Source organism: Apodemus sylvaticus, chromosome 3 (genome assembly GCF_947179515.1).
Source record: "Apodemus sylvaticus chromosome 3, mApoSyl1.1, whole genome shotgun sequence".
NCBI classification, from domain to species: Eukaryota; Metazoa; Chordata; class Mammalia; order Rodentia; family Muridae; genus Apodemus; species Apodemus sylvaticus.
Window position 1 is genome coordinate 145,890,157 of NC_067474.1, and position 25,904 is coordinate 145,916,060.

Below are 25,904 nucleotides of genomic sequence, written 5' to 3' on the forward strand. Positions count from 1 at the left end.
ATCAACTAAATTTCAATGTTGGGACCTAACTCAGGACCCCTCACATGCCAGGCGTGTCCTGACTTTAAAAGCCAATCCCTAGTTCTCCAGCAATCGTACTTTTTTAAGTACTTGTGCCTGAGTGTACACACTGTACCCAGTTATATGCCTGTGTTCAAGAATCCCAGGATGTTACATGGATCCTGTATCAGGTGCTCTAGCCATTGAACCATCTCCAACCCCATTACTAATCCTAGCACTTAGGAGGTAGAGGTGGGTGGTTTGAAGCCAGCCTGGTCTATAGTTCCAGGTCAGGACTACAGCAGACTTCTTTTTTGGATTTGGTTTTCAAGACAGGGTTTGTGTGTAGCCCTGGCAGTCCTGGAACTCACTCTATATACCAGGCTGGCTTCAAACTCAGAAATCCACCTGTCTCTGCCTGGGATTACACGTGTGCCACCACTGCGCGGTGAGGGCTCCTTTAAACTGTGTGCATATATGGTACATGCCAGAAAAGTTCTGAGCAATCATATATGGCTGCCAAGAATTGAACCCAAATCCTCTAAAAAGTGTAGCCAGTACTCTTTACCAATGAACCTTCCCTCCTAGCCCATACTAGGGTGTGTGGCACTACTGGTTAAGATTCCCCAACCTTGCAGGGCAGTGGTGGCAAAAGCTCTTCAATCCTAGAACTTGGGAGGTAAAGGCCTCCCTAGTGAGTTTGAGGCCAGCCGGAGCTACACAGAGAGACCCTGTCTTGAAAAAACCAGATTTCCCAACTTTATGGCCTAGAATTTGACAGGTCTGTTTTCAGAATTTAGCACAGCAGTTCTGTTAATTTCAGGCATCATGCACACTATGTAAGCACTAAGCTGTACTCCCAGCACTGCAGACTTAAACCCAAAATTGTATGCACGTTGTCTACACAGGTAGGGCATGTAAGCTCAGAATTTCTGCTGTACCTTGAAGTCAGGCTCCACAAGGGCAGGTGAATGTCTGAATGGCACAGGTCCTATACCCAGAACCACCCAATGCCACCTCCCTCCACAGTGCACTGTGAACACCAGTCCCTCAATGCCACGCCATCTGGCTTCATGTCAGAGCTGGACACTCTGATTTTAGGCCCATGAATTATCACATCCACTTCCAACAAAGGGAACCCTATCAGCATCTCTAAGGCCTACCTTCAATGTGTCTCCCCAATGCCCCCATCATTGAAGGTCTTGTCTTTCCCATGAGGGAGGGCAGGCAGGAAGGAGTCATCTTTCCATTATGACCTAGGGACCTGTCTACCTCAAATTATAAGGTCACCAGTGTCAGGCTTATCTCAGACATTTGACCAGTTTCCCACTCGGCTCTGTTGTAGTACTATCACCAGAACAGAGGAAGGAGTCAAACCTCAGTATTTGGAGGATTAAACATTCACCTGGAGTTTATCCTGGGCCCATCTGCATGCATACACATTAAGTCACAAGAAAAGTCATTGAAAAGCTTTAATTGAGATTTATTAGGTATATCACAAACATTCATAGATTAAAACTAGATCCTATAACCCAGTGTGGATTTGAACTTATGATCTTAAAGAGAATGTGGGAACAAAAGATAAGCTTGTATCTACAATACTAAGGTCCTGTATGCCCCCCTAAACACTGCACGGACGTTGGACCTCAAGGAGAACCTTAAGTTTCTCAAAGCTATAACCTACCAAAAAATATTTATCAGACAGAATAAGCAAGCAGAAATGCCTATCTAGCTTCTAATGGATGAGGTACTAATACAAAATTTCACCATAATGCATATACTTCAAATCTTTGTATAATGCATATCTTCAGTGTCTGTACAGATCCTTTTCTTTCCTGGAAAAAAAAAAAAACAACATACACACATTAGGTTCCTGAAAGCGGCATACTGAGAGCCTTAGCATCTTAAATTTTTGTTTCCTGCATGGTTTGTCTCCTCAGTCACCGTCCAGAGGACTCTGAGAAGTCGTAGGAATATGCAGGCGCAGACTGGAAGCCCAGCTTTATCTCCAACGTTGTGGAAAGGGACTGTACCTCACCGGGCAGTGCCCTAAGCTCCCATAGGCCACTAGGACAGAGCCCGGGGAGAGTGACCTCCCGGGGTGCCCACGTCGGAATGTCTGGTTAGTACGGAAAGATTTGATACCCCACACACCACTGGGGTCTCGTCACTAATAACTAACACACACGGAACAAAGAACACGCGACAAACACAAAGCCAGTTTCAGAGAGTGAACGTACCTCCGTCAACAAGGTACTTGGAATCACGGATTGGCTCTGCAATAGAAGAGATTCATCATTAAATTAAACCCCGAAAGTACTCGGACCCATATCTAAGTTGTGTGATCTAAGACTGTTTCCTGCATGGTTTGTCTCCTCAGTCACCGTCCAGAGGACTCTGAGAAGTCGTAGGAATATGCAGGCGCAGACTGGAAGCCCAGCTTTATCTCCAACGTTGTGGAAAGGGACTGTACCTCACAGGACGGCGTCCTAAGCTCCCATACGCCACCAGGACAGAGCCCGGGGAGAGTGACCTCCCGGGGTGCCCACGTCGGATAATCCCGATAAGAACTTCTTTTGACAAAAAACAAACAAAAAACGTCCCAGGGTTCTTTGCTAGACAGACCTCCAAACTGAAAAAACACTAATCTCCAAGCGTGCTGGAACTCTGGCCTCAGCAACCTGAAGACCTCCTTGAAGCAAACAGAACACCTCCAACCGAACGAAATTATACATTTCCAAGATAAAATTGCAGAAATCCTATTACAAGGTGGAGGGAAATAAAAGCTGGGAAACAAGGCGAAATATTCTCGAGTAAACATCGAGCGATCGAAAGCCGCTACCTCTCCAAACCACAACGCAGGAACAAAAGAACCGCATGTCCTCTTAAGCAGAACGGACATTAAAGATTTTACCAGTCTCCCAGGCAATAATCCTGCGAGCGTTGGGATCCCCAAAAGGGGCTACTGGGCTGAGGCACGCGTCCACACGCCATGCCGGGCAAGCGGGCCGGGGCTCCCACGCGCAATCCGCCCAGACGCTACCGTTGCTTTCCAAGCCCGGGGCCGAACCGCGAGGTAAACCTCCAGCAGCACCATAGATACTCACCGAGAGCCAGAGGAGCACGAAAGCAGCGCCTAAAAAGACAGAGACGCGCCGACGCAGCCATATTTATACCTTAAGTGACTTCCGGAAGTCAGGCGCGGCCGACTGCGCCTGCGCAGGGTCATGCGCACTTACCTTTGGAAATGCGCTAAGACTGATGGGATCTGGTTAAGGTGGAGCTTCACTTTAATTGGGTTAAAGAACTTTTAAGCTTGGCGTGGAACTGAGTTAATGAAGTTTGTCCTCTCTGCCTGAATACACTGGTATATGCAAAATGGGGGCGGGGGTGAGTAAGTCTAGAGAAATGCTTTCTAGAGTTCAGAGTTTGAATCTACAACTGTGGAAAGAACATTTGATACAGAACATACATGGCTCTCGAAGAATTGGCTACAATTAAAAACTTCCCTTGGAGGGGGCTGGAGAAATGGCTTAGTGGTTAAGATTCCTGGTTGCTCTCTCAGAGTACCTAACGTGGCAGCTCACAGTGTTCCGTTCACAACTGAGTTATTCCCGTTTCAGTGGATTCGCAGACACATGGTGCACAAATAAAAGCAAGTACATCAAAACACACACAAAGCAAACAACGAATTTTTGCATTCTCAACGGGAAGACACCTGCCTAGCATTTGAAGTTCTGATCCACACCCGTTTAAAAAGCTGATCAATGTTTTGTGCATTTTCCACAAGAACATATAAAACTAATATAGATGTTGACAATAAAATATGGTGACACTCAAGATATTTATCACTGGGTGTGCAGGTTCCTGAACCCCAAGGCTTCACACAAAACCCACGAAATGCTGTAATGTGTACAATGCCCTCCACCATCATATACGCACAAACAATACCATAAGGCTATATGCGTCAGGAGAGTAAATTGACAGTGCCAGTAGATCAAGGCTAGCCTGGGTAGAAACACTAACTATGGTCCTCTTATATATCAAGTTGTGTGTTGAGTGATTTACATACATTATTTACCATTATAATTCGAAAATAGTAATGCTATTTCCCAGATTTTAAGATGTGAAATTAAGACTGATGAATCTCGTTCTGGAATATTATTTACTTAAAAGAGTGGCTGGCTAGACAAGATGGTGTAGGTTTTTAATACCAGCACTTTGGAGACAGAGTCAGGAAGAAGATCTCTGTGATTTGGAAGTCAACCTTTTCAACATGGTGAGTTCTGGGACAGCTAGAGCTACATAGAGACCCTGTCTTTAAAAAAACAAACAAACAAAAGACTGCCAGGCAGTTGTGGCGCACACCTTTAATCCCAGCACTTGGGAGGTAGAGGCAGGCAGATTTCTGAGTTCGAGGCCAGTCTGGTCTACAGAGTGAGTTCCAGGATGGCCAGGGCTACACAGAGAAACCATCACAGAAAAATAAGAAAAGGGAGCAAATATTTACTTTTTCTGTTTCGTTTCGTTGTTGTTTTGGAGACAGATTTTCTCTGTGTAGCCCGGGATGTCGCTCTATAGACCAGACTGGCCCCAGAGTCACAGAGATCTGCCTGCCTTTGCCTCCGCGGACTGGGATTAAGACGTGCATCATCATTGCTCAGCACATTTTTTTTATATATATAACTTCTTCTGGTTTTCTTGTTTGTTTCTCAATATGGGGTTTCTTTGCATAACCCTGGCTGTCCTAGATATTTTCTAACAGTGTATCTATGGGAGAATGGATTCCCTTCACATGCTCAAAACAACTGACAGAATGGAAATAACCTCTTTCTTTTTTTCTTTCTTTTTTTTTTTTAAAGATTTATTTATTTATTATATGTAAGTACACTGTAGCTGTCTTCAGACACTCCAGAAGAGGACGTCAGATCTTGTTATGGATGGTTGTGAGCCACCATGTGGTTGCTGGGATTGAACTCAGGACCTTCAGAAGAGCAGTCAGTGCTCTTAACCACTGAGCCATCTCTCCAGCCCCAACCTCTTTCTTTTAAAGATTATTATTGTGTGTGATGGTAGAAGACAGGGCACACATGCCATGGTGCTCCTGTGGAGGCCAGAGGACAACCCTGTAGTCAGTTCTCTCTGGTTCTAGGGACTGAACTCAATCACCAGGATCTTGTATCAAGGGCTGTTTTTGTTTGTTTTTTATTTTTAAAGATTTATTCATTTATGTATGCAAGTACACTGTAGCTATACAGATGGTTTTGAGCCATCATGTGGTTGCTGGGAATTGAACTCAGGACCTCTACTCGCTCTGGACACACTTGCTCCGGCCCAAAGATTTATTTATTACTATATGTAAGTACACTGTAGCTGTCTTTAGACACACCAGAAGAGGGTGACAGATTTCATTACGGATGGTTATGAGGCACCATGTGGTTGCTCGAATTTGAACTCAGGACCTTCGGAAGATCAGTCAGTGGTCTTAACTGCTGAGCCATCTTACCAACCCAAAGGCTGGTTTTTTGTTGGTGGTGGTGTTTTGTTTTGTTTTTTTCATTTCTTAGAGACAGAGTCTCACTCTGGGACCTGTAACGAGGAGTATCAGGAGTTCAAGGCTATCCTTGGCTATATAGAGAGAATTTACAAGCCTGGGCTGCATCCACCCTGTTTATTTTTTATTTTATTATTTTTTAAATTAATTAATGTATTTATTTGGTTTCTCTGTGTAGCCCTGGTTGTCTTGGAACTCACTCTGTAGACCAGGCTGGCCTCGAACTCAGAAATCCACCTGCTTCTGCCTCCCATGTGCTGGGATTAAAGGCGTGCGCCACCACTGCCCGCCCAGCTTCATTAAGACATTTTAAAATCTACTTAACAGCAGTAGTGGCTCTGAGCCTTTTTTTTTTTTTTTTTTGTACATTCTCATCATTTATATGACACCCAGTCCATTTGGTATCCACTAGACTTGCCTCTATTATTAGTATTGAATGTGATGTATATTTGGGGATGCTCCTGCCACGGGGTGTGGAGGTCTGGAAGCATCATGGAGGTGGTCCTCTCCTACCTCAATGAACATGTCTGGCCTCTAGCTGTCCCTCAGGCATGGTGGCCAGCACCTTTACCCACTTTGGCTCTGTCCTCTCCTTTCTGACATGGTTTTCCAGACCTTAGTCTCTCTCCACAAAGAACCAAACTTCATCTACTTTACAGTAAATCCTGGGCAGGCAGTGTGAACCTTCAGAACAACCTTCTGGAGACATTTTAACCCTGAGGTTGCAGTAACAACTGGAGAGCTAATAATTTGGGCCACAGGAATCTGGGAACAGAGAAACATCCCAAAAAGTTGTGACTCCTGGTTTCTCTTCACAGTCAGTAAAGGGTAATGTGCCAAGCGCCAAGCAGCGGGTGAGTCACTGCTGAGGGGCTAAGACTGAGCAGCCTGCCAGAAAGGACAGGTAACACCAGGGGCTCTGGTGACATCAGCCTGAGGGTCAGCGGGCCGTAGAGTAAATCCTTGTAAGGGACAACTGTTGTTAAGTCCCAGTTCTCAAACACATGCAAAAATGGTATTTGTTTTGATCTTTAAGAAAACAAAAACAAAAACAAAAGAACAAAAAACCAGACTTGCACAATCTCATTTTCCAGATAGGGTGGGGAATGGCTAGGCAGGTAAGACACCAAGTACAGTTACCAGACATAGGGGCCTCCCAACACTCCTCTCTCTGCAATTTAGTGGGGGTATGAATATTATATATCCCAGGCTATGCTGGCTGACTTTGAATTTGTTATGTTATTCAAGATGACCTTGTACTTCTGACCCTTAGGTCTTGGCTTCAGAAGTGTCCTGGACACTGTCTTGTTTGATGCAGGGAACTGAACACAGGGCCCTGTGCATACCAGGCAAGCACTCTGCTGAGCTATCCCCCAGCCCTGTGCATGCTGGGTAAGCACTCTGCTGAGCTATGACCCAGCCCTGTGCGTTTCATCTGTGCAGAGAAATACACAAACATGGTAGTTTTACTACTGGCTACATTTAACATTATCATTTCTCTTCTTTTTATTTGAAGTCATTAGCAGTATTTTGAGTATCACTTTTGTTGTTTTAATCTTCTTGAATAAAACAAAACAAAACCATCTTAGGTCAAGGATATGTCCTAAAATGACTGCTGAACATGCATGGGGCCTGAGCTCAGTGCCCAGCACTAAAAAAGTAAAAAGTAGCCGGGCAGTGGTGGCACGCCTGTAATCCCAGCACTCTGGGAGGCAGAGGCAGGCGGATTTCTGAGTTCGAGGCCAGCCTGGTCTAAAGAGTGAGTTCCAGGACAGCCAGGGCTACACAGAGAAACCCTGTCTCGAAAAAAAACAAATCCAAAAAAAAAAAAAGTAAAAAGTAACAAATTCCGTTTTTTTTTTTTGATATTCTAAAATACTTTAATAATTAAGATTGTAAGAAGACTGATATACAATGTAATTATTTATTTTACAAGATTCTGTACATTAGGGAAGCATCTTAACAACACACTAGGCTTGACTCCTTTACATTATGACTGTAAGCTTCAAATTACAGAAAGGAAACACATAATCAACTTTTATACACATGAAAACAAAGCCGCGGACTAGATGTCGCCCTAGCATGTCAGCTTCAGAAGACAAATGAGATGAACAGCCAGTCAGAGCCCTGATGGCGCACACGAGCGGACGAGGAGCTCAGGCTTGGCACCGTGAGGGAGGGCAACAGGGTGAGAAGACTTCGCCCGCAAGTATGGTGGGCGCGCCTGTGAGCTCTGAACTTGGAGGCAGAGGCAGGGGATCCTTGGCTAGTAGTGAGGACATGAACCCTGTCTAAAAAATGTTATTACACCACAGACAGCACAGGCATATACAAAGAACTCTCTAAACCTGGGACTGAGAAGGGAGAAACAGGGGCAGAGCAGGGGTGAAGCTGGGGCAGGGGAGGGCGGAGCAGGGGTGAAGCTGGGGCAGAGAAGGGTGGAGCAGGGGTGAAGCTGGGCTGGAGAAGGGCTGAGCAAGGGCAGAGCACCAGCCTTGCTCGTGAGAACTGAGCTCCCATCAGGAGCACTGAACTAAAAGTAATCACAAAGGTTAGCGGCTCTGGCAACCTTGTATCTAGACTTCTCACAGACTTAACAGAATTCTTTCTTCCCTTCTTAACTCAAGCGATATAAGCTTTGAGGAGATGGGGACTCAGTCTTTTCTCCATAGCCAGAAACTACATGGCAGTAAGAGAAAAAACAAACAAAAGCACTTTTTCCTCCATACAGAGGAAAGTACTAATTTTAAGGTCACTTTAGCTTTTTCGTTTTCCCTATATTCTAACTCTTTAATAAGTGTGATGTTGACAAGGAGGAGGAAATTGCTGAAAGAATACAGACAGGAAACAGAATAAAGCAAAAAAAAATATTTTTAAATTCACAGATATCCTCTAGATATTAAGGTGAGTAAAAGCTGAGTATGATGTTGCTGTCTATGATCCCAGACTGAGAAGGCTGAGTAGGGAAGACTTCATGTCAAAGGCTAGCCTGGGCTACATACTGAGGTACAGACTAAAACAAAAAGAAGAGACAAACCCAGCTATATTTCTCTTCCACGTACAATGTAAATAGAATTCAGGCGGGACAGTGAAGCTGTGTGGGTTTCAGGAAAAAAGTTTTTTGAGACACAAACCAAATCTGCACCCAAATACAAATGGAGAGGCCTGACGAGAAAATACAGGCACCAACCACACTGGCTACAACATGGAATGGAAAGGCAAGTGAGGTGTTCAGTGTCAGGAGGGGGAGGGGCTGATGCAGTAGAGAGGGACTGTGCAGTGAGGAGGGCCAGCAGCACCAAGGAGGGGGCTCTGGCTAGAAGCACAGGCATCTGTAGCACACAGTGCTCCCACACAGTGCTCCCACAGGCCGAAGTGATTTCTAGTATTATTTGGTACAAGGAACGTATAATAAAGTCTACCCCATGAGTCAGTTCTCTGCCAAACTGGCATTAATGGTAGGGCCTTTTTCTTGGTTAGTACATAGAAAATGCACATGGCTTTCTTATTTGATCATTTGGATTCTGATTACAGCTCAGACTATGTAATGGATGAATTCCCCCATTTCTTTAAGCTCACTTTAAAATAAGGGCCAGGGCGGCCCTCCAGAGAGCATGGAGCTCATGCTTAAAGCCCCAGCATTTGGGAGGCCGAGACAGGAGCTTGAGGCCAACCTGGGAAACACAGTGAGTTTGCAGGCCAGGCTGAGCCACAGTATAAGATCTTGTCTCAAAACAAGAAGGACCTAGGATGACAAGTGCCAGATGGAGGGGGGACAGGCGGGAGCCTGGGCTGGCTTCCTTCCTGTCAGGCCGTATGATGAGAGTCGGTACAGCGCCATTTCTGAACTGGTGCCAGGGAGGGCCAAGCACTTTTCTGGGAGTGGCCTTTGTTGGAAGGGTTTTTCCTGGTAAGAGGACTTGGCTGGAATTATGCGTCCATGAGCCTCTCAGACAGGGCAGACAGGTAAGGCTAATGGTCTCTCAAACAGCCTCAGCCCACACACTTGTCTTAGGGAAGCTGCAGGTGGCCCTGTGCTTCTGTGGCTGGGGAGAGAAGCCCTCGAGCCTGCTGCAGTGTTGGTAAAGGCTCCAAGCATCGGCATTTCATTCTCTCTAAGGGGAACGCAAGGATCCACACCAAAGAAAGGCTACGTGCGTGCATACGAGCGCTGTTTGCCCTGAGCAGATCTGCTGTGCGGGAAGTGCTATGGTCACCCTGGAGACAACACAGCTCTGCTGTGCCTCTTCCAATGGTCCTTTAGTTCCTTTCTCCTCCGGCTTCAGCTTCATGGGCGATGGTAGCTGGAAGGGGTCAAAAAAGGAGAAGTTATCAGACAATGGAGACGGCTTTCCTATTCCTGACATTTGTTTGTGAAAAATCAAAGGACTCATGATGATTACAAAAATATACACACTTCAAGTAGTGCTGAGGACTGGAGCCAGGGCCTTGTACTCGCCCTGCCACTAAGTTACCGTCCCCCCCCCCCCCAGCTCTAGCCTGGCTGGATTAGTACTATGATGCCTTGGCTGGAAGGGAAGTACTTTCAGCACTTGGGAGTTTGGGAACGGAATGGGTCAGGCAAGAAGCAAAACCACTGTTTATTAGAAGTCAAGTCAAAAAGAATAAAATCCCTTGTGTTTGTCTCACAGAACAAAAATAAAACAAAAGAAGACAGAATAAAACAATGGATTTTCCCCTAAGGATCTACTGTCTTGTGCTGATGTGGGTACCATATTTGCACTCTGGGTTGCAGGGGGGTCAGACAGAGAGGTGGAGGCTGTGACAGCAGGCATCTCTGTCTCAGCATGCCACAGGCACATCAGTCTTAAATATCTGCAGTTGCAAGCCGGGCAGTGGTGGCGTACACCTTTAATCCCAGCACTTGGGAAGCAGAGGCAGGCAGATTTCTGAGTTCAAGGCCAGCCTGGTCTGCAGAGTCAGTTCCAGGACAGCCAGAACTACACAGAGAAACCCTGTCTCGAAAAACCAAAACAAAACTAAACCAAACCAAACCAAAAAAATATCTGCAGTTGCATCGGTCTTAAATATCTGCAGTTTACTTCCTAGTCACCCTTCTGCTGTGACAAGAGCTTGTAGAAAACCAGAGTTCTGTCCGGCTTCCCTGTTGCAACCAAGGGATCCAGAATTGTAAGCTGTGTTGTAGGTGTGTTTTGTTTATCAGGAAATACTCCATAAATAACCTGAGCTGTCTACACAGCTTACCGTCTCACAGATTTCACAAACATCAATACACAATATTGAGCACACAAAAAATTATGAGCACTCTGGTGTGCTGCTCACGTCTGTGGTCTCAGCTCTAAGGAGACAGCAGGAGTATCAGAAGCTCCAGGCATGGCAGCACAGGCCTGCAAGCCCAGCACTTAGAAGACAGCCAGTACATGTGAGGTCAGCTGTAACTACACTGTGAGACCCTGTCTCAAAAGTAACAACAACAAAAGTAGCTAGGGCTTAGTAACTCAAGTTTTTTATCTCAGCATTTAGAGGTAGAGGTTAGACAACTGTGAGTTTCAGCCTAGTACTGGTTATATATAAATTCTAGAGCCTAAGCTACACAAAATGGCAAAACTAAGAATGGACATTTACAACTACCTCTTGGTTCTCATTCCTTTTTGTTGGTGTTGTTGCTGAGATGGAGTCTGATTTACTTCAGGATGTTCTGGAACTTGCTGTGTAGCGGAAAATAACCTTGAACTTTTGGTCCTCTTGCATCTACTATCTAAGTGCTGGGATAACAGACATACACCACCATACCCACGTTATGGAGGGTTGGGGATGGAACCCAGGGCTTTGTGCATGCTGTGCAAGTACTCTACCAATTGAGGCACACTGTCAGTTCTTTGTATATATTTACGAGTCTAGTTTTCATGTATGTGTGAGTGCAGAACCACAGATACAGCACTGCACATGTGGAAGTCAGCTAACAGTTTGTGTCTTCCATCTGTCGGAATCAAGGTCTCTTATTCACTGCCTTGTATACCAGGCTAGCTGGCCCATGGGCTTTGGAGGACTGCCCCATCTCTACCTTCCACCTCACTGTGGTGTGCCGGCATGACAGACACTCACTGCTGCATCTGCTTTTATGAGTTCTGGGGATCCAAAGGCATCTTTACACGTGCACAGAATAGCTCATCACAGTTGGCACCCTGGCCCTATTGTCTTTAGATTTTAATACAAAGTCTCATAGAGTCAAGGGAGGCTTTGAACTAGGGATGGGCTAGCCTTGAACTCCTGACCCTTCTGCCTCCACCGTCACAGTGCTGGAATTATGGATGCATGCTACCATCCTTGGCTTTCTAGATCAGCAGAGCTCTTCCTTCTGAACAACTTTGTTGTTTGTCTGTTGCAGAAATTTCACTTAGCCACAAGTATTTGGATCTTTCGGGTCTTACCGTGTAAAGTGTTTGCTGTCTACATGAACCTCCATCTCCGAGCTTTTAAATTCATTTAATTCTTTCCTTATGGCAGCCTGTAGGACAGAAGTAAGATTTGAACATCTTTTCTCTCCTGAAGGGCAGCTATGTGACTATCCCTGTATCTCTAATGGGTTTACCATTAGAAGGAACCACAGGCCTTGGGTGCAGCCAAGAGGGAAGAAAAAGCCAGGTCTTGAGAGCCAGCTGAGCTCTGAGCCAGACACACATCATCCTCCCTGATAACATGCATGCAAACCTACAAATCTCAAGTTAAATCAAAGTATTAAAAAACAGAATGTGGGGCTGGAGAGGTGGCTCAGTAGTTAAGAACACTGACTACGCTTCCAGAAGTCCTGAATTCAATTCCCAGCAACCACATGGTGGCTCACAACCATCTGTAATGGGATTTGATGTCCTCTTCTGGTGTGTCTGAAGACAGCTACAGTGTACTCACATACATAAAATAAAAAATAAATAAATAAAAAAGATTGTATAATCTTCGTAGTTTTCACAGTACATTAACCAGGTATAAAAGTGAAGTAAGTATAATTACTCAAATATAGCACCATATTTCCTCCAATTGTGGCTGTTGATAATACATTTAATTGAGGGTAGAGAAGGCTTGGCAGTTAAGAACAGTGGCTGGTTTTCTAAAGGACCCAGGTTCAGTTTCCAGCATCCACAGCATGGCTCACAACTGCCTAGAACTCAGTTCAGATGATCGGATTCCCTCTTCTGGCCTCTCTGCACTGATATACATGGCAGCAAACACTTACACACATAAAGTAAGTGTTTTAAAAAGTATCCTATCTCCATCTCAATGAAGAGGGCAACTCTAGGAGAATATGTAGATCTGTGTCACCTTGTCGGCAGGAGTCAGTTTGGTCCATGGTTTATCTGCTCGCCGGTCGTAGTCCTGAGCATCTGTCACCTCCACATACTCATTAAACCTCAGAATCTTCCGGGCGAGTAGTTCAGCCACAGTTGGCCTTTGACTGAGCTGTAAGAAACAGCCAATTATGCATTCAAATTGCCTTTACTATTCACTGAACACTGAGTTACCTGAGGAGCCTGTTTTGAGGTAGGGCTAGCTCAGGCTAGCCTGAAACTTACAGTAAACTTCCTGATGATTCAACTGCCCGGAGCCAGAAGGACAAGCCAGAGTCACCATACCCAGAGTACCTGGGAAACTGTGACTATATCACCCTGGGTCCCATCCTCCCCAAAACCCCCTAAGGATTCTGGGTATCACAGGTTTCATTTGGGGCTGGCAAGGTAGCTTCGTGGGTAAGAGCATGTGTTACCAAATCTGAAGGACTGTGTTTAATCCCAGGGACTCACTGAGTGGACAGAGAACTGACATCTACAAGTTCTGCTCTGACCTCAACACGTGTGCCATATATGAAACACTCCATACACACGAAATAAATAAAAACGTATGGTAACACTGTAAGGGTTAGGTTTTAGTTTAAACTCACTTCATTATACAGAACACTACCATGCCCCATGTTTTATAAACTAATATATGCTCCAAGACCCGAGGATCAGGTTACAGTGCAGATGCTGCCCGAGGACAGAATTCAGCACACAGCACATGTTTAGCATCCTTTGACATCCTTGTCCCACTCCATAGCTCTGAGGAGTTCCCAGGACATACCTGGTCAATGCTACCTAAATAACAGATTCTGTAAAGATTTATATGTATGAATGCTCTAATTGCATGTATGCCTACATGTCAGAGAGGGCATCAGATCTTAGCATAAATGGTTGTGCGCCACCATGTGGTTCCTGGGAATTGAACTCAGGATCTCTGGAAGAGCAGCCAATGCTTCTAACTACTGAGCCATCTCTCCAGTCCCAGGAATTTATGATTTAAGGCTGTAACCTTAAAGAATGAAAGGCAGGAGACCCAGCAATGCCCTCTAATCAGCAAGGATAATCCTCCATTCCTGGAGAGGGAAACAGAATACCCACAATTTCACTAGTCTGGGAACTCCTTTTCTTTTCTTCTTTCTCTTTCTCTCTTTTCTAAAGATTTATTATTATCATGTTTAAAAATTTTTAATTGTTTTTTGAGATAATTATCCCTGGCTGTCCTGGAACTCACTGTGCAGACTAGGCTGGCCCTGAACTTAGAGATGCCCCTGCCTCTGCCTCCCAGTGCTGGGACTGAAGGCATTGGCATTATGCATGGCAATTCTTATGATTTTTAAGAAGTATCATCAAGGGCTAAGGGCAAATCAGCATTTGTAGAAGCAATCACAAAAGGAGGGTGGGGCAGCGAAGAAAAGAGGATTCTATCATCAGCATGGCGCAGTACAGAACATGTCCTATCTGGACTCATCTTGACCATGGAGAAAATTATGTCTCTTCATATTCTCTAGGTCTCAGGACTATTTCAATTGTTTTTTTTTTTTATTAGAAAACAATCAGTTTGCATCACAAAATGGAACAGTACATAATTCTCCTATTATTGTGCCTACATATCGATAGAATTTTTAGTTTAAAAGGGCTCACAGGTAGAGCATTTGTCTAGAATACACCACAAAACAAACAAACAAACAAACAAACAAACAAGCAAGCAAGCAAACAACACCCAATAAACAAAACCCTCCAGACAAGAAACCTCATGTTCAGAACTTTTGGTTTAAATGTAAAATATAACAGCCTTTTTTTTCAAATATTAAAAACAAACCAAAAGATGCCACTCCTGCGAATGTGGTGGGGTTGTCTATGTCTGTGTGCTTGCTGTCATACTGATTAGGGCGCAGGTCAAACCCATTCGTTCCAATCACACACACACAAGGCCACCCTCCATACCTTTCTGGTGAGCCGACGCTTAATCTCCCGTTTCTCTGCCTGGCGGTCAGCTTCATTTTTAGCTTCAGTTGAAAGAAACAAAGGATATTACTCAAAATGAAAATGTGCCACAGCAAACATTTTAGTAATTATAATATGCATATTTCTTAGAGGTCAAGAACAAACCACTCTATCTGTGAATGGCTCATCAAGAGCCTTTCCTACCTGGGTGGTGGGGCATGCACCTTTAATTCCACCACAAGGAAGCAGAGGCAGGTAGATCTTTGATTTTGAGGCCAGGGTGGTCTAGAATAAGTTCCAGGATGGCCAGGACTACATAGAGAAACCCTGTCTCGAAAAACTAAAAGTAATACACATACACAAAAGGAACCATTCCTTGTCCACTGTATAATCAACTATCTAAGCACAAGATAGGAGAAGACGGCACACCAAGCTTGCTGCCCTTGAGGTAAGGATATTTTTACATTTTAAAACACTTTCCAGCTACCTAAAGGTTTAGGTTTAAATCTTTAACCATGTGGTTAAAGACCTAGAGAGCTGAAAATATTTTTAGTATTGATTATAGTGCTCTTGAGAAGGAAATCTTCAGGAGACAGAAAGCTCAGTGAACTCGGTCTTGAGTTCAATCCCAGCACCTAGCAGTGGCCCCCAGCAGCCTGTAACTCCAGCTGGGGTGGAGATCACACTCCCTCTGCAGGCCTCCACCATCACCCTACCTCAAACACGACACACATTCACCACACACACACACTAAAAACAAGCAATGTTCTTGGGGGGAAAAGGTTGCAGGGGCTGCAGAGGTGGCTCAATGGCTAAGACTGCACACTGGGGCTCCAGAGATGATGGCCCAGTAGCAAAGAGCACTGGCTGCTCTTCAGAAGATTCAGGTTTGGCTCCCATCTACGAGGTCTGGTGCCTTCTTCTGGTGTGCAGGCATATATGCAGGCAGAACATTATATACATAATAAATTAACATTAAAAAATAATGCAAGCCGGGCAGTGGTAGCGCACGCCTTTGATCCCAGCACTTGGGAGGCAGAGGCAGGCAGATTTCTGAGTTCAAGGCAAGTATGGTCTACAGAGTGAGTTCCAGGACAGCCAGGGCTACACAGAGAAACCCTGTCTCGGGAGGGGGGTGGGGAAATGCATACTGCTGCAGAGGACTCAAGTTCCAGACACTCATAAGGGAAGGTTCAAACCTGCCTGTAACTCTGGTTCCAGGGGCACCTGATGCCTCTGGCCTAAATGGGAACATGTACTCATCTGCATGCAGACACACATATACAACTAAAAATAATAATAACTTTTTTAAAAAAGAAAACATTTGGGGCTGAACACCAACTGCTTCTCCAGAGGCCCTGAGTTCAGTTCCCAGAAACCACATGGTAGCTCACGACCATCTGTAATGGGATCTGATGCCCGCTTCTGGTGTGTCTGAAGATAGCTACAGTGTACTCATATAAACAAAAATTAAGAAAAAATTTAAAAAATAAGAAAGAAAAAGAAAACATTCTCAGAATAATCCCTGAGAATAGTCATTTGGTATTGTGCCGTGTTGAGGGTGGTATCTACAAAGCTTCTCTAGTCTAAATCTGTTGAGTGTCTAGACTGTGAATAGACAGTCCAGCTTGAGCAGACAGGTACTGGAATCATCCAATGGTGTGTCCAGAAGCCACTCCAGGAAGCCCTTCCATTTCTCTGCTGACATATTATTGCTTTCATTCTTACTGCGTTTTCCCCTCTGCCACAGACACCCATCCTTCATCTCTGAACCCTTTTCCCTTTTGGTTTCTTTCCTCCTCAGACAGTGTATCCTCCATATCCATAGCCACAGCACAGCCAGCACAGCCAGTGGGATGGCATCTGAGAAATAAGGACTCGGGGAGTCCCAGGACACAGCTGTCCTTGTCCTAGGGGCTCAGCTCAGGTTTCTCCCTGAAGTATAGTTTTTACAGTACACGGACATGGGGGCGTCGGGAGGAGCAGCGCCAGAGGTCAGGGGTGCCCTGAAAGCACAGGATGGGAGTCTGTGCTGAGAAGGGACTGACGGTGGCATGGCATGGCCTGGGGTGGGGTGGGGTGGCGTGGTGTGGCGTGGGGTGGGGTGGCAGACAGAAGGGACACCCAGAGTGGAAAGGTCAGGCTGGTCCCTTCCTGGTGATGTTAACTGGGCTGGAGCCTGCAGATGAACTTGCAGAGCAGAGACGACATGGAGCTGCGAGGTGAGAACACCATCTGTCCTCAGGGGCCCCAGGCCCCGGGAGAAGGGAAGGAGCCACGGAGCACGGGTCGTAACTTGAAACTCTGGTGGAACCTTAGATCAGAACACTATTGCAGGAAGTTAATCTGTGCAGGGACAGGAAGTGAGACACACGCTCCTATGTGGCGGCTACAGATATACAATCCAAGGAATGAAAGTAGAAGGGAAGCCATGGCTCAAGGACTGTTCTGAGCCCGAGACCCAATCAGGGACATCCGTGTCCTGTCCATCACTCAGCCATTACCTTAGTCCCCTGGACCAGGAAGCATGGGCTACACCTGCACACACTGACACACTGTGACAGATGCCAACACAGACCAGGATGCCATGAGAACATTTGAACAAAATGTTCTGGCATCTCACACATGATACACTGAGCAGTCCGTGGTAACATCTAGGAAGCGTGGGCTTCCCTGGCAGGACTGACTCTTCTGGCCCTTTAGAAATCCTCTGTCCTAGTGCATGCTGACTACATGGTGCACAGACAAGATCTGGCCTTCACTCTGCTCAACTCACGCTGTAGTATGTTCCGTTGCTCCAGTTCTTCTGCTGTTGGTCTTTGACTCAGTCGCCTACAACAGAGAGACAAAGAGTACTTACTGTCCATGGGAAACCCCAACACTGTTTCTAAGAATTTGGAGGATTGTGGGGAGTTTTTATGGCCAAGATTTATATTAATGGGTAACTAATATTTCCAAATTTCCAAAATTTCTAACACATAATTTGGTGGCTTCTTTATCATGAAACCAATTTGACACTGACAGAAGTGAGAAACACAATCTTATGTTGAATGTGATGGCTCACACCTGTGAAGCTGGCACCTGCGGCGAGAGGCTTGGATTACAAGATCTTGCTTCCAAATAGAGAGGTGTGCGAGTGTGGAGGCAGCTCCGCAGTTAAAAGTACAGGCTGGGGCTGGAGAGATGATTGCTCTTCCAAAGGTCCTGAGTTCAAATCCCAGCAACCACATGGTAGCTCACAACCATTTGTAATGGAATCTGATGCCCTCTTCTGGTGTGTCTGAAGATAGCTACAGTGTCGCGTCTGAAGATAGCTACAGTGTCGCCGGGTGTGGTGGCACATGCCTGTAATCCCAGCATTTGGGAGGCAGAGATAGGGGGATATCTGAGTTCGAGGTCAGCCTGGTCTACAGAGTGAGTTCCAGAACAGCCAGGACCACACAGAGAAACCCTGTCTCGAAAAACCAAAAAAGAAAAAAAAAAAAAAAAAAGATAGCTACAGTATACTTACATATAATAAATAAACAAATCTTAAAAAAAAAAAAAAGTACAGGCTGTTTTTCCAGAGAACCTGGGTTCAGTTCTAAGCACATACATGCATGAGGACCAGGGACTGGAGGATTACTGAGACTTCCCTACTCCCAACCTAGCAGGAGAGAGACACCACCTCAGAGAGAGAGAGAGAGAGAGAGAACGTGTACGTGAGTGCTTGAGCAGGTGCACATGTGACATGTGGAGGCCAAAGGTCCTTGGTGGCTTCCCTAGCTGCTTCCCACTTCACTGAAACAGGATCTCTCACTGAATATGAAGGTCATGTTTAGCCACAGCCCGGTCAGTAGCTCCAGGGACCTGTCTGTGCCCTCATAAAGCGCTTCAAGTCATAGATGTATGTCTGCATGTCTGGTTTTTAAATGGGTTCAGGGGATTTGAACTCTGATTCTCATGGTTTCGGAGTTAACACTTTAATGAGGTTATCTTCCTAAATCCCAGTCAGCTACTTTTAATTTTTGTTTTGTTAGTAAGTGTTTTACTGTATAGCCTAGGCTTCTCTCCAATTCACCATACTTCTCCTTTCAGGGATTTCAGGGATGCACCATTACCCCTGGCTTAACTTTTGAGGAAAGCCCATAGTGTTCCCCACATAAGCTGCACAAGCCTGCCTTTCCAGTTGCATCACATGCGTGCTAACACGTGTGCTGTGTGTCTCTTAGTCACTCCCCTAAGTGTGGACTGGTGACTCTGGTGGCTCTGGTTCTGCTTCTCTGATTATTAGTGATGCTGAACACATTTTTGTTTTGAGACAGGATCTCATTGTGTACCCCTGGTTGTCCTAGAACTTGCTATGTTGACCAGGCTAGTCTCAAATGCATAGAGATCCACTTACCTCTGCCTTCCAAGTGCTGGGATTAAAGGTGCACACTACCACACCTGGTCTTGCTGAAATAAACCTGATGGCCATATATAATATACATATGATATTTTATTTTTGGGAAACAGGGCTTCCCACTGTAGACCAGAGTGGCCATATTCTTGCCTCCACCTCCTGAGTACTGGGATTCCACCGTGCATCATCGCATCTGGCTGCAGAGCTGGGAATAGGACAACAGGAACACTGGCCTTCACACGGACAGACACAGGGACACTGGCCTTCACACGGACAGACACAGGGACACTGGCCTTCACACGGACAGACACAGGGACACTGGCCTTTACATGGACAAACACAAGAGGAAGAGGATTTTTCCGGGAAGGGTATCTATTTCCGAGGAAAGCTTACACCTGTGACCACAAGCGGACTAACTATTCTCCATTTTCTGACATAGTGGAGGTAGACGTGGGGAAGGACCTGCAGAGCTGGACACAGTCACTGACACCTGTAAGTCCCAGCATGAGAGGCTGAGGCAGGAAGACTACCACAGGTTCAAGGCCAGCTTCAGCTACACGTGACTTCCAGGACAGCTTAGGCCATAGTATGAAACATTCACCAACAGCCACAAAAGGGTTTGCATTACAATCCCAAAGACTTTGAACTGCACACACTGTGGAAACTAATAGAACCCTGGCTTTTACACTGGCCCCAGGTTCAGTACTATCAACAGGAATTTTGAACCATGCCCCACCCTGGAGCATAAACTTAGGGTGTAACTCAACAATTGGCTTTTCAAACAAGCCTGCCAGGTAAGTTAAGCCTGCCAAATGAATGCTTAAATGTGAGAACTACTGACTAGAATCAACAGACTAGCAAACACCAGAGATAAACACCATCTAACAAGGTTATAACTCAATTGTATCTGTTCAGTGAATCAACACAGTGATCATTAGTAATAAGGACAAAATTTTTGGTGGCTGGTAGTGGTGCAAGCCTTTACTCTTAGTACTGGCGAAACAGAGGTAAGCAGATACCTGAAAGTTTGGGGCCAGTCTAGTCTACACAGAAAGTTCCAAGATAGCCATGGCTACACAGTAAGACCAAGTCTCAAACAACCGAACAAACAAACAAAAAGACTAAATGGTAATAAGGAAAACAGTTAGGATTTTTCAAAAAGTAAGTAGTGTGGTGGTGGCGCAGGCCTTTAATCCCAGCACTCGGCAAGCAGAGATAGGCGGAACTGTGAGTTGTCTGCCAACCTGGTCTACAGAGGGAGTTTTAGAAGCCAAGGCTATACAGAGAAACCCCATCTCAAAAAAAAAAAAACAAAAACAACAAGCAAGCAAGCAAACAAAGCAAAAAGATCGCAGTTATCTATATCCTCTACAGGTCAAATCTAACCTGGGACAGAGTTTTCTATAGTGAGAAAGAAAAGAAGTTTCAATATTAAAAAAAGACTTTTTTGTTGTTGTCTTATTTTATGTCTGAATATTTGGCCTGCATGACGTACATGTATGCCTGGTGCCTGTGGAGGCCAGAAAACGGCATCATATCCTCTGGTAGAACAGTCAGTACTTTAAACCACAAAACCGTCTCTCTAGCTCCAAGAGCTTTTAATAAGATAATAGCATTATCTTTTTTTATTTTGGCGATGTTAGGGGAAAAACCCCAGAGCTACCCCAGTTCTTTTACATTAGAAATACATAATTTCTAATTACATTATATATTTGAGAGATGTTCCAACTAAATGGCCCAGGCTAGCCTCAAACTTGCTAAACAGAGGCAAGCCTTAAATGTGGGGTCCTGCTTCAGCATTTCAAGCAGTCTATATGCACGAGCAGTGGGAAGCTCAGTCTCACATTGAAAACATTTTTTTAAGATTTTATTTTTAATTTTGTGTATGTGTGTGTGCACGTGCTTATGTGTGTATGAGTGCAGGTGTCCGGAGTACTAGAGGTGTTAGATACCCTGGAATGACAGTTAAAGGCAGCTGTAAAATACATACATACATATACACACACACACACACACACACACACACACACACACACACACACACACACACATCTAACTGTAGCTCAACGACAGGCCATTTGCCAGCTAGCTTGCATGAGGAACTGTGTTCCATCCCTAGCACCACAGAAAGAAAGAAGCTTAGAGCCAGGCGCGTGGCACATACTTGTAATACCATCCCAGGCATGTGGCACATACTTGTAATACCATCCCAGGCTATCTTAAAAAGCCAGCAGCTAAAGCTAAAATTCAGAAAAGAAACTCTATGTGGCTTGAAATCCAAGTTTTCACCGTTCTTTTTTTGAAGAGCCTCAAAATGCGTTCTGTACCTACAGGTGGTCTTGAACTCCTAACCTTCCTGCTCCTCCACGCCAGATTTTAGATGCTACATGCTACCACACCCAACTGAAATACTTATTTTCAGACCTTTAACGAAGTTTGCTATAGTTGGGATTTAGCTTAGTGGTAGAACACTTGCCTAGCAGTGTAATGCCCTGGGAATGGGCCTCAGCTCTGAGAAATAAAATAAAAAAGACAAAGAAAAAAAAGAAAAGAAAAAATAACGTAATTGAGTATAGTGGCACACGTCTTTAATCCCAGCACTCTGGAAGCAGAGGCCGATGGATATCTGAGTTAGAGGCCAGTTCTGGTGTATAGAGTGAGTTCCAGGACAGCCAGGGCCACACAGAGAAACCCTGTCTTGGGGACAGGAGGAGGCAACCAAAAACAAAACAAAACAAACAAATAAATAAATAAATAAAATACAATAATGATGATGATGTCATGTATAGGACGTAAATTGCTGAGCAGTTAACATTTTCTTTCTCTTTTTCCTTTTCTGAGACAGGGCTTGTCTCTGTAGCTCTGGCTGGGACTATAGAGATCTACCTGCCTCTGCCTTCAGAGCACTGAGATTAAAGGTGTGTCCCAGGCTAAGTTTCCTTTTAAATTTTCATCACATTTATTTGTGTGTTTGTGTGTCTCTATGTGTGTTGAGAGGAAGGAGGTACAACTGTGACCAGAACACACAGGTGGCACTCCGAGAAAAACTCATGGGGATAGATTCTCTCGTTCTCTTTCATGGGTCCCAGGAATTGAAGTTGTCTAGCTTGGTGGCAAGCAGCACCATCACACACTGAACCAACTCCCTGGCCCATAGGGTTTTTTTTCCCCTGTAATTTTCTAACTATTTAATATAATGAATGTGTACTTATTTTTATACTGTAGGGAGAGGCAAAAAATAGACCTTTGTAAATCACAGTTTGATAGAAGGTCATAATTAGATAGCCAGACCTGGTGCTGTGTGCCTTTAATCCCCGCATTAAGGAAGCGAAGTCAAGTGGATCTCTGTGAGTTCAAGGTTAGTCTGAACTGCATGGCAAGTTCTAGGATAACCAGGACTACAAAATGAGACCCTGACTCAAAAAATATTGTACTACTGACTTCTATCTTTAATCCTAGCATTTGGGAGGCAGAGGCAGGAGGATGGCTCAATGGGTAAAGTGCTTGTTGTGCAGGCATGAGGACTGAGGTCTAGCACCCATGTCAAACCTGGTATGGCGGCAAGCATCGATCTGCACTCTGCGTGGGGGACAGAGAAGACTCTCCATGCTCGGACGCTCTGGCCAGCAGACTAGCCAAATCAGCAACCCCCCCCCCCCAAATAATCAGGTGGAGAGCGACAACAGGAGACTCTGAGTGACTGCTCTTTGGCCTATGTATGTGCACACATGGGTAAGGCACACCTCTACCCTCCCACTCTCTCTATACAAACTATGCACACACGTACTGCACACTATGCGCAACACATATACTCACACTCTTCACACACACCTGGACAGAATTATTAAACTTTTAGAATAAAATGTCTAAGAGCAGATTAAAGCAGATCAAAGAGGCAGGGCAACTGAATGTTACATATTACCTCAGACTAGAAATTAGACAGGAGAGCATAAAACCCTGCTATTAAAAATATCATGCGGGAGGGCTGGAGAGATGGCTTAGCAGTTAGCAGCACTGGCTGCTCTTTCAGTGGTCCTGAGTTCAATTCCCAGCAACCACATGGTGCCTTACAACCATCTGTAATGAGATCTGATGCCCTCTTCTGGTGTGTCTGAAGACAGCTACAGTGTACTCATATATGTAAAATAAATAAATCTCTCTTTCTCTCTCTCTCTCTCTCTCTCACACACACACACACACACACACACACACGCAGACACACACATACTAGGGAGCTAGAGAGAGCTTAGCAGTAAGGACATTGGCTGTTCTTCCAGGACCCAGATTAAAATCCCAGCATCCATATAGCAGCTTAACTGTCTGCAACTCCAAGAGCTGACACCCTCACATAGACATCACACAGGCAAAACACCAACGCAATTAAAACCAACCAACCATCCAAATAAATAAATAAGAAATCCTTTAAAAATGTATTATGGGTAAGCCAGGCAGTGGTAGTGCACACCTTTAATCCTAGCACTCAGGAGGCAAAGACAGGTGGATTTCTGTGAGTTCGAGGCCAGCCTGGTTTACAGAGCAAGTTCCAGGAGAGTCAAGGCTTCACAGAGAAACCCTGTCTTGAAAGCCAAAAGGAAAAAAAGTAAAGCTACACATATATGGAAGGAAAGAAGACTGGACCTTAATTAATGGACACCTTGCAGGGAGAAGGCCAAGAGTTCTTTCTCCCTTTTATCCCTTGTGACGGAGTCGCTATGTGCCGTGCAGACTCCTATCCTAATGCAAACTTGCTCACACATAAACCACAGGTTCCTCTGCATTTCACTTTCCCCTTTCCTGATTATACCACTTTTTGAAAAGAAGTGGTTACGTGGTATTTAAGTTAAAAAATACAACACAACACAACACGGGTGTGTCGAGTTAAGCTGCCATTTCACAGTTCAGCAACCGGATAAAGTCACAGGAATCAGAAGGTGCCGGGAACCAGCCTGACTCCTTCAGCGACTTTTGAGAAGCCTCCTGTCTTATCTGATGGGTGAACACGCCCAGTGCCATCTGTGTAGTCCCAGACCTCCTTAAGCTTAGAGCAAATCCAACTGTACCTAAGCTACAACGTTAGATCGTTTCTTAAAGGACACATGAATGCTTCGCCCCACCGAGGCCTACCGGATCAGCGTGTTCCCGATCTGATGCCGGATTTCATTCCACTCCTCCTTGCTTTTCCGAGGCCAAGAGTGGAGGTTCGTCTCAGGCTCACTGGGTCTGCTGCTCAGCTTCAGCGCCAGCGTGTCCTTCCTCTTCACTCTGTTGGCCAGGGCACCTTTACACACAGAGAGAAGGTATTGTTGGCAAAATGAACGGAGGTAGACAAAGCACCCCTCCTTCCCACCACCAGTCCTCTACACCTTCCTCATTTCGTGAGACTTTCCAAAGACGGAATCTAGTCTGTTCTGGGACAGTCCTCCCATTTAAAACATGAAAGCTTTTTTTTTTTTTTTTTTTTTTGGAGACAGGGTTTCTCTGTATAGTCCTGACTGTCCTGGAACTTACTCTGTAGACCAGGCTGGCCTTGAACTCAGAAATCCGCCTGCCTCTGCCTCCCAAGTGCTGGGATTACAGGCGTGCGCCGCCACCACCACCTGGCCATGAAAGCTTTTATATTAACACATCTTATAATCTGTCAATATTTTTTTAGAGAGAGAATCTGGCAATGTTGCTGGGCCACTCCCAAACTGCTGAGTTCACTTGATCTTCCCATCTCTGCCTCTTAACAGCTGGATATCATTATCATGTGATAACTCATCCAGACCTTGCTTCGTTTGCTGTTTGCGACAGGGTTTCAGGTAGCTAACAGTCCCCAAACCCCTCCTCCCTGACTGCCTCTACCTACCTCTATCTACCTCCCCAGCCCCATTTTTGGTTTTTGAGCTCATTTGACAGTTCAAGCTATGTTCTACCTAATACACTCCTCCTGCCATAGCTCGTACGGCACCACTTGTAATCAAGTGGTGTGATTACAGGTGTGAGCCACCACATCCAGGAGAACACATGTTTTTCCTTTGGTTTAACAAGAAGTTCATTATATTGGAGAAAACCTATCATTTTTCTCTTTTAAGTCTTTAAGAGTGTATTTGTAACATGCATATGTGTTTATGTCTGCGTGGGGGGGGTGTGCACATGAGAGCAGGTGCCCTCAGAGAGCAGAGTTGGATCTCCTGGAGCTGGAGTAACAGGTGGTTGGGAGCTACCTAACACGGTGCTGGGAACCAAACCCAGTCTTCTGCAAGAGTAGTAACTATTCTTAACTGCTGAGCCAGCTCTCTAGTATCTCCTAACTTTTCAATGTAACCTTTTACCAGTTTTCTCTATATTTCTTAGATATTTATATTTCTTAGACCTTGATTTCTTATATATCATCACGGCGAATGGGTTTGTCTATTTCGGGTGTTGGGTACTGAATCCAGGCTCTGTGCTTAGCCTAGCCAGGCTCTATGATTAATTTATAGCTCTGGTCTCTGGGTGAACAGATCTAAAATATAAACCAAGAATCTGAATGATTGATGGCACACACCTTTAATCCTAGCACTAAGGAGGCAGAGGCAGGTGGATGTCTGTAAATTCAAGGCCATCCTGGTCTACCAATGCGTTCCAGGCTAATCTGGGCTACAGTGAGATTTTGTCTAAAGAATAAATCTGAATGAGTGTGTCGATGTGGCTCCCTCTCATGGCAAAGCGGAGTGGGAGTCAGTCA

General features: G+C 45.1%; 1 protein-coding gene, 1 long non-coding RNA gene and 2 other non-coding genes across 6 annotated transcripts in view; all 4 read right to left on the bottom strand.

Annotated features, from left to right (window-relative positions):
- Positions 1-1,459: 1,459 nt before the first annotated feature.
- Positions 1,460-3,200, bottom strand: LOC127680122 (uncharacterized). Its single transcript, XR_007976938.1, has 3 exons — positions 3,108-3,200; positions 2,241-2,276; positions 1,460-1,835 (listed from the first exon to the last, which is right to left on the bottom strand). It is a non-coding gene; the product is annotated as an uncharacterized LOC127680122 (long non-coding RNA).
- On the bottom strand, positions 1,911-2,114 carry LOC127681866 (small nucleolar RNA SNORA73 family). Its single transcript, XR_007977215.1, has one exon. It is a non-coding gene; the product is annotated as a small nucleolar RNA SNORA73 family (small nucleolar RNA).
- LOC127681867 (small nucleolar RNA SNORA73 family) lies at positions 2,351-2,554 on the bottom strand. The gene has a single exon (XR_007977216.1). It is a non-coding gene; the product is annotated as a small nucleolar RNA SNORA73 family (small nucleolar RNA).
- Positions 3,201-7,464: 4,264 nt separating the features above from the next.
- The window catches only part of Phactr4 (phosphatase and actin regulator 4), a 75,797-nt gene continuing 57,357 nt past the window's right edge, over positions 7,465-25,904 (bottom strand). For all 3 annotated transcript variants that reach the window (XM_052177593.1, XM_052177594.1, XM_052177592.1), the window contains 6 exons: positions 24,320-24,473; positions 17,588-17,643; positions 14,812-14,873; positions 12,854-12,991; positions 11,968-12,044; positions 7,465-9,858 (listed from right to left, as the gene is read on the bottom strand). In XM_052177593.1, coding sequence (XP_052033553.1) covers positions 9,843-9,858; positions 11,968-12,044; positions 12,854-12,991; positions 14,812-14,873; positions 17,588-17,643; positions 24,320-24,473 — 503 coding nt within the window. In that variant the 3' untranslated portion in view covers positions 7,465-9,842. The remainder of the gene's footprint in view (positions 9,859-11,967; positions 12,045-12,853; positions 12,992-14,811; positions 14,874-17,587; positions 17,644-24,319; positions 24,474-25,904) is intronic.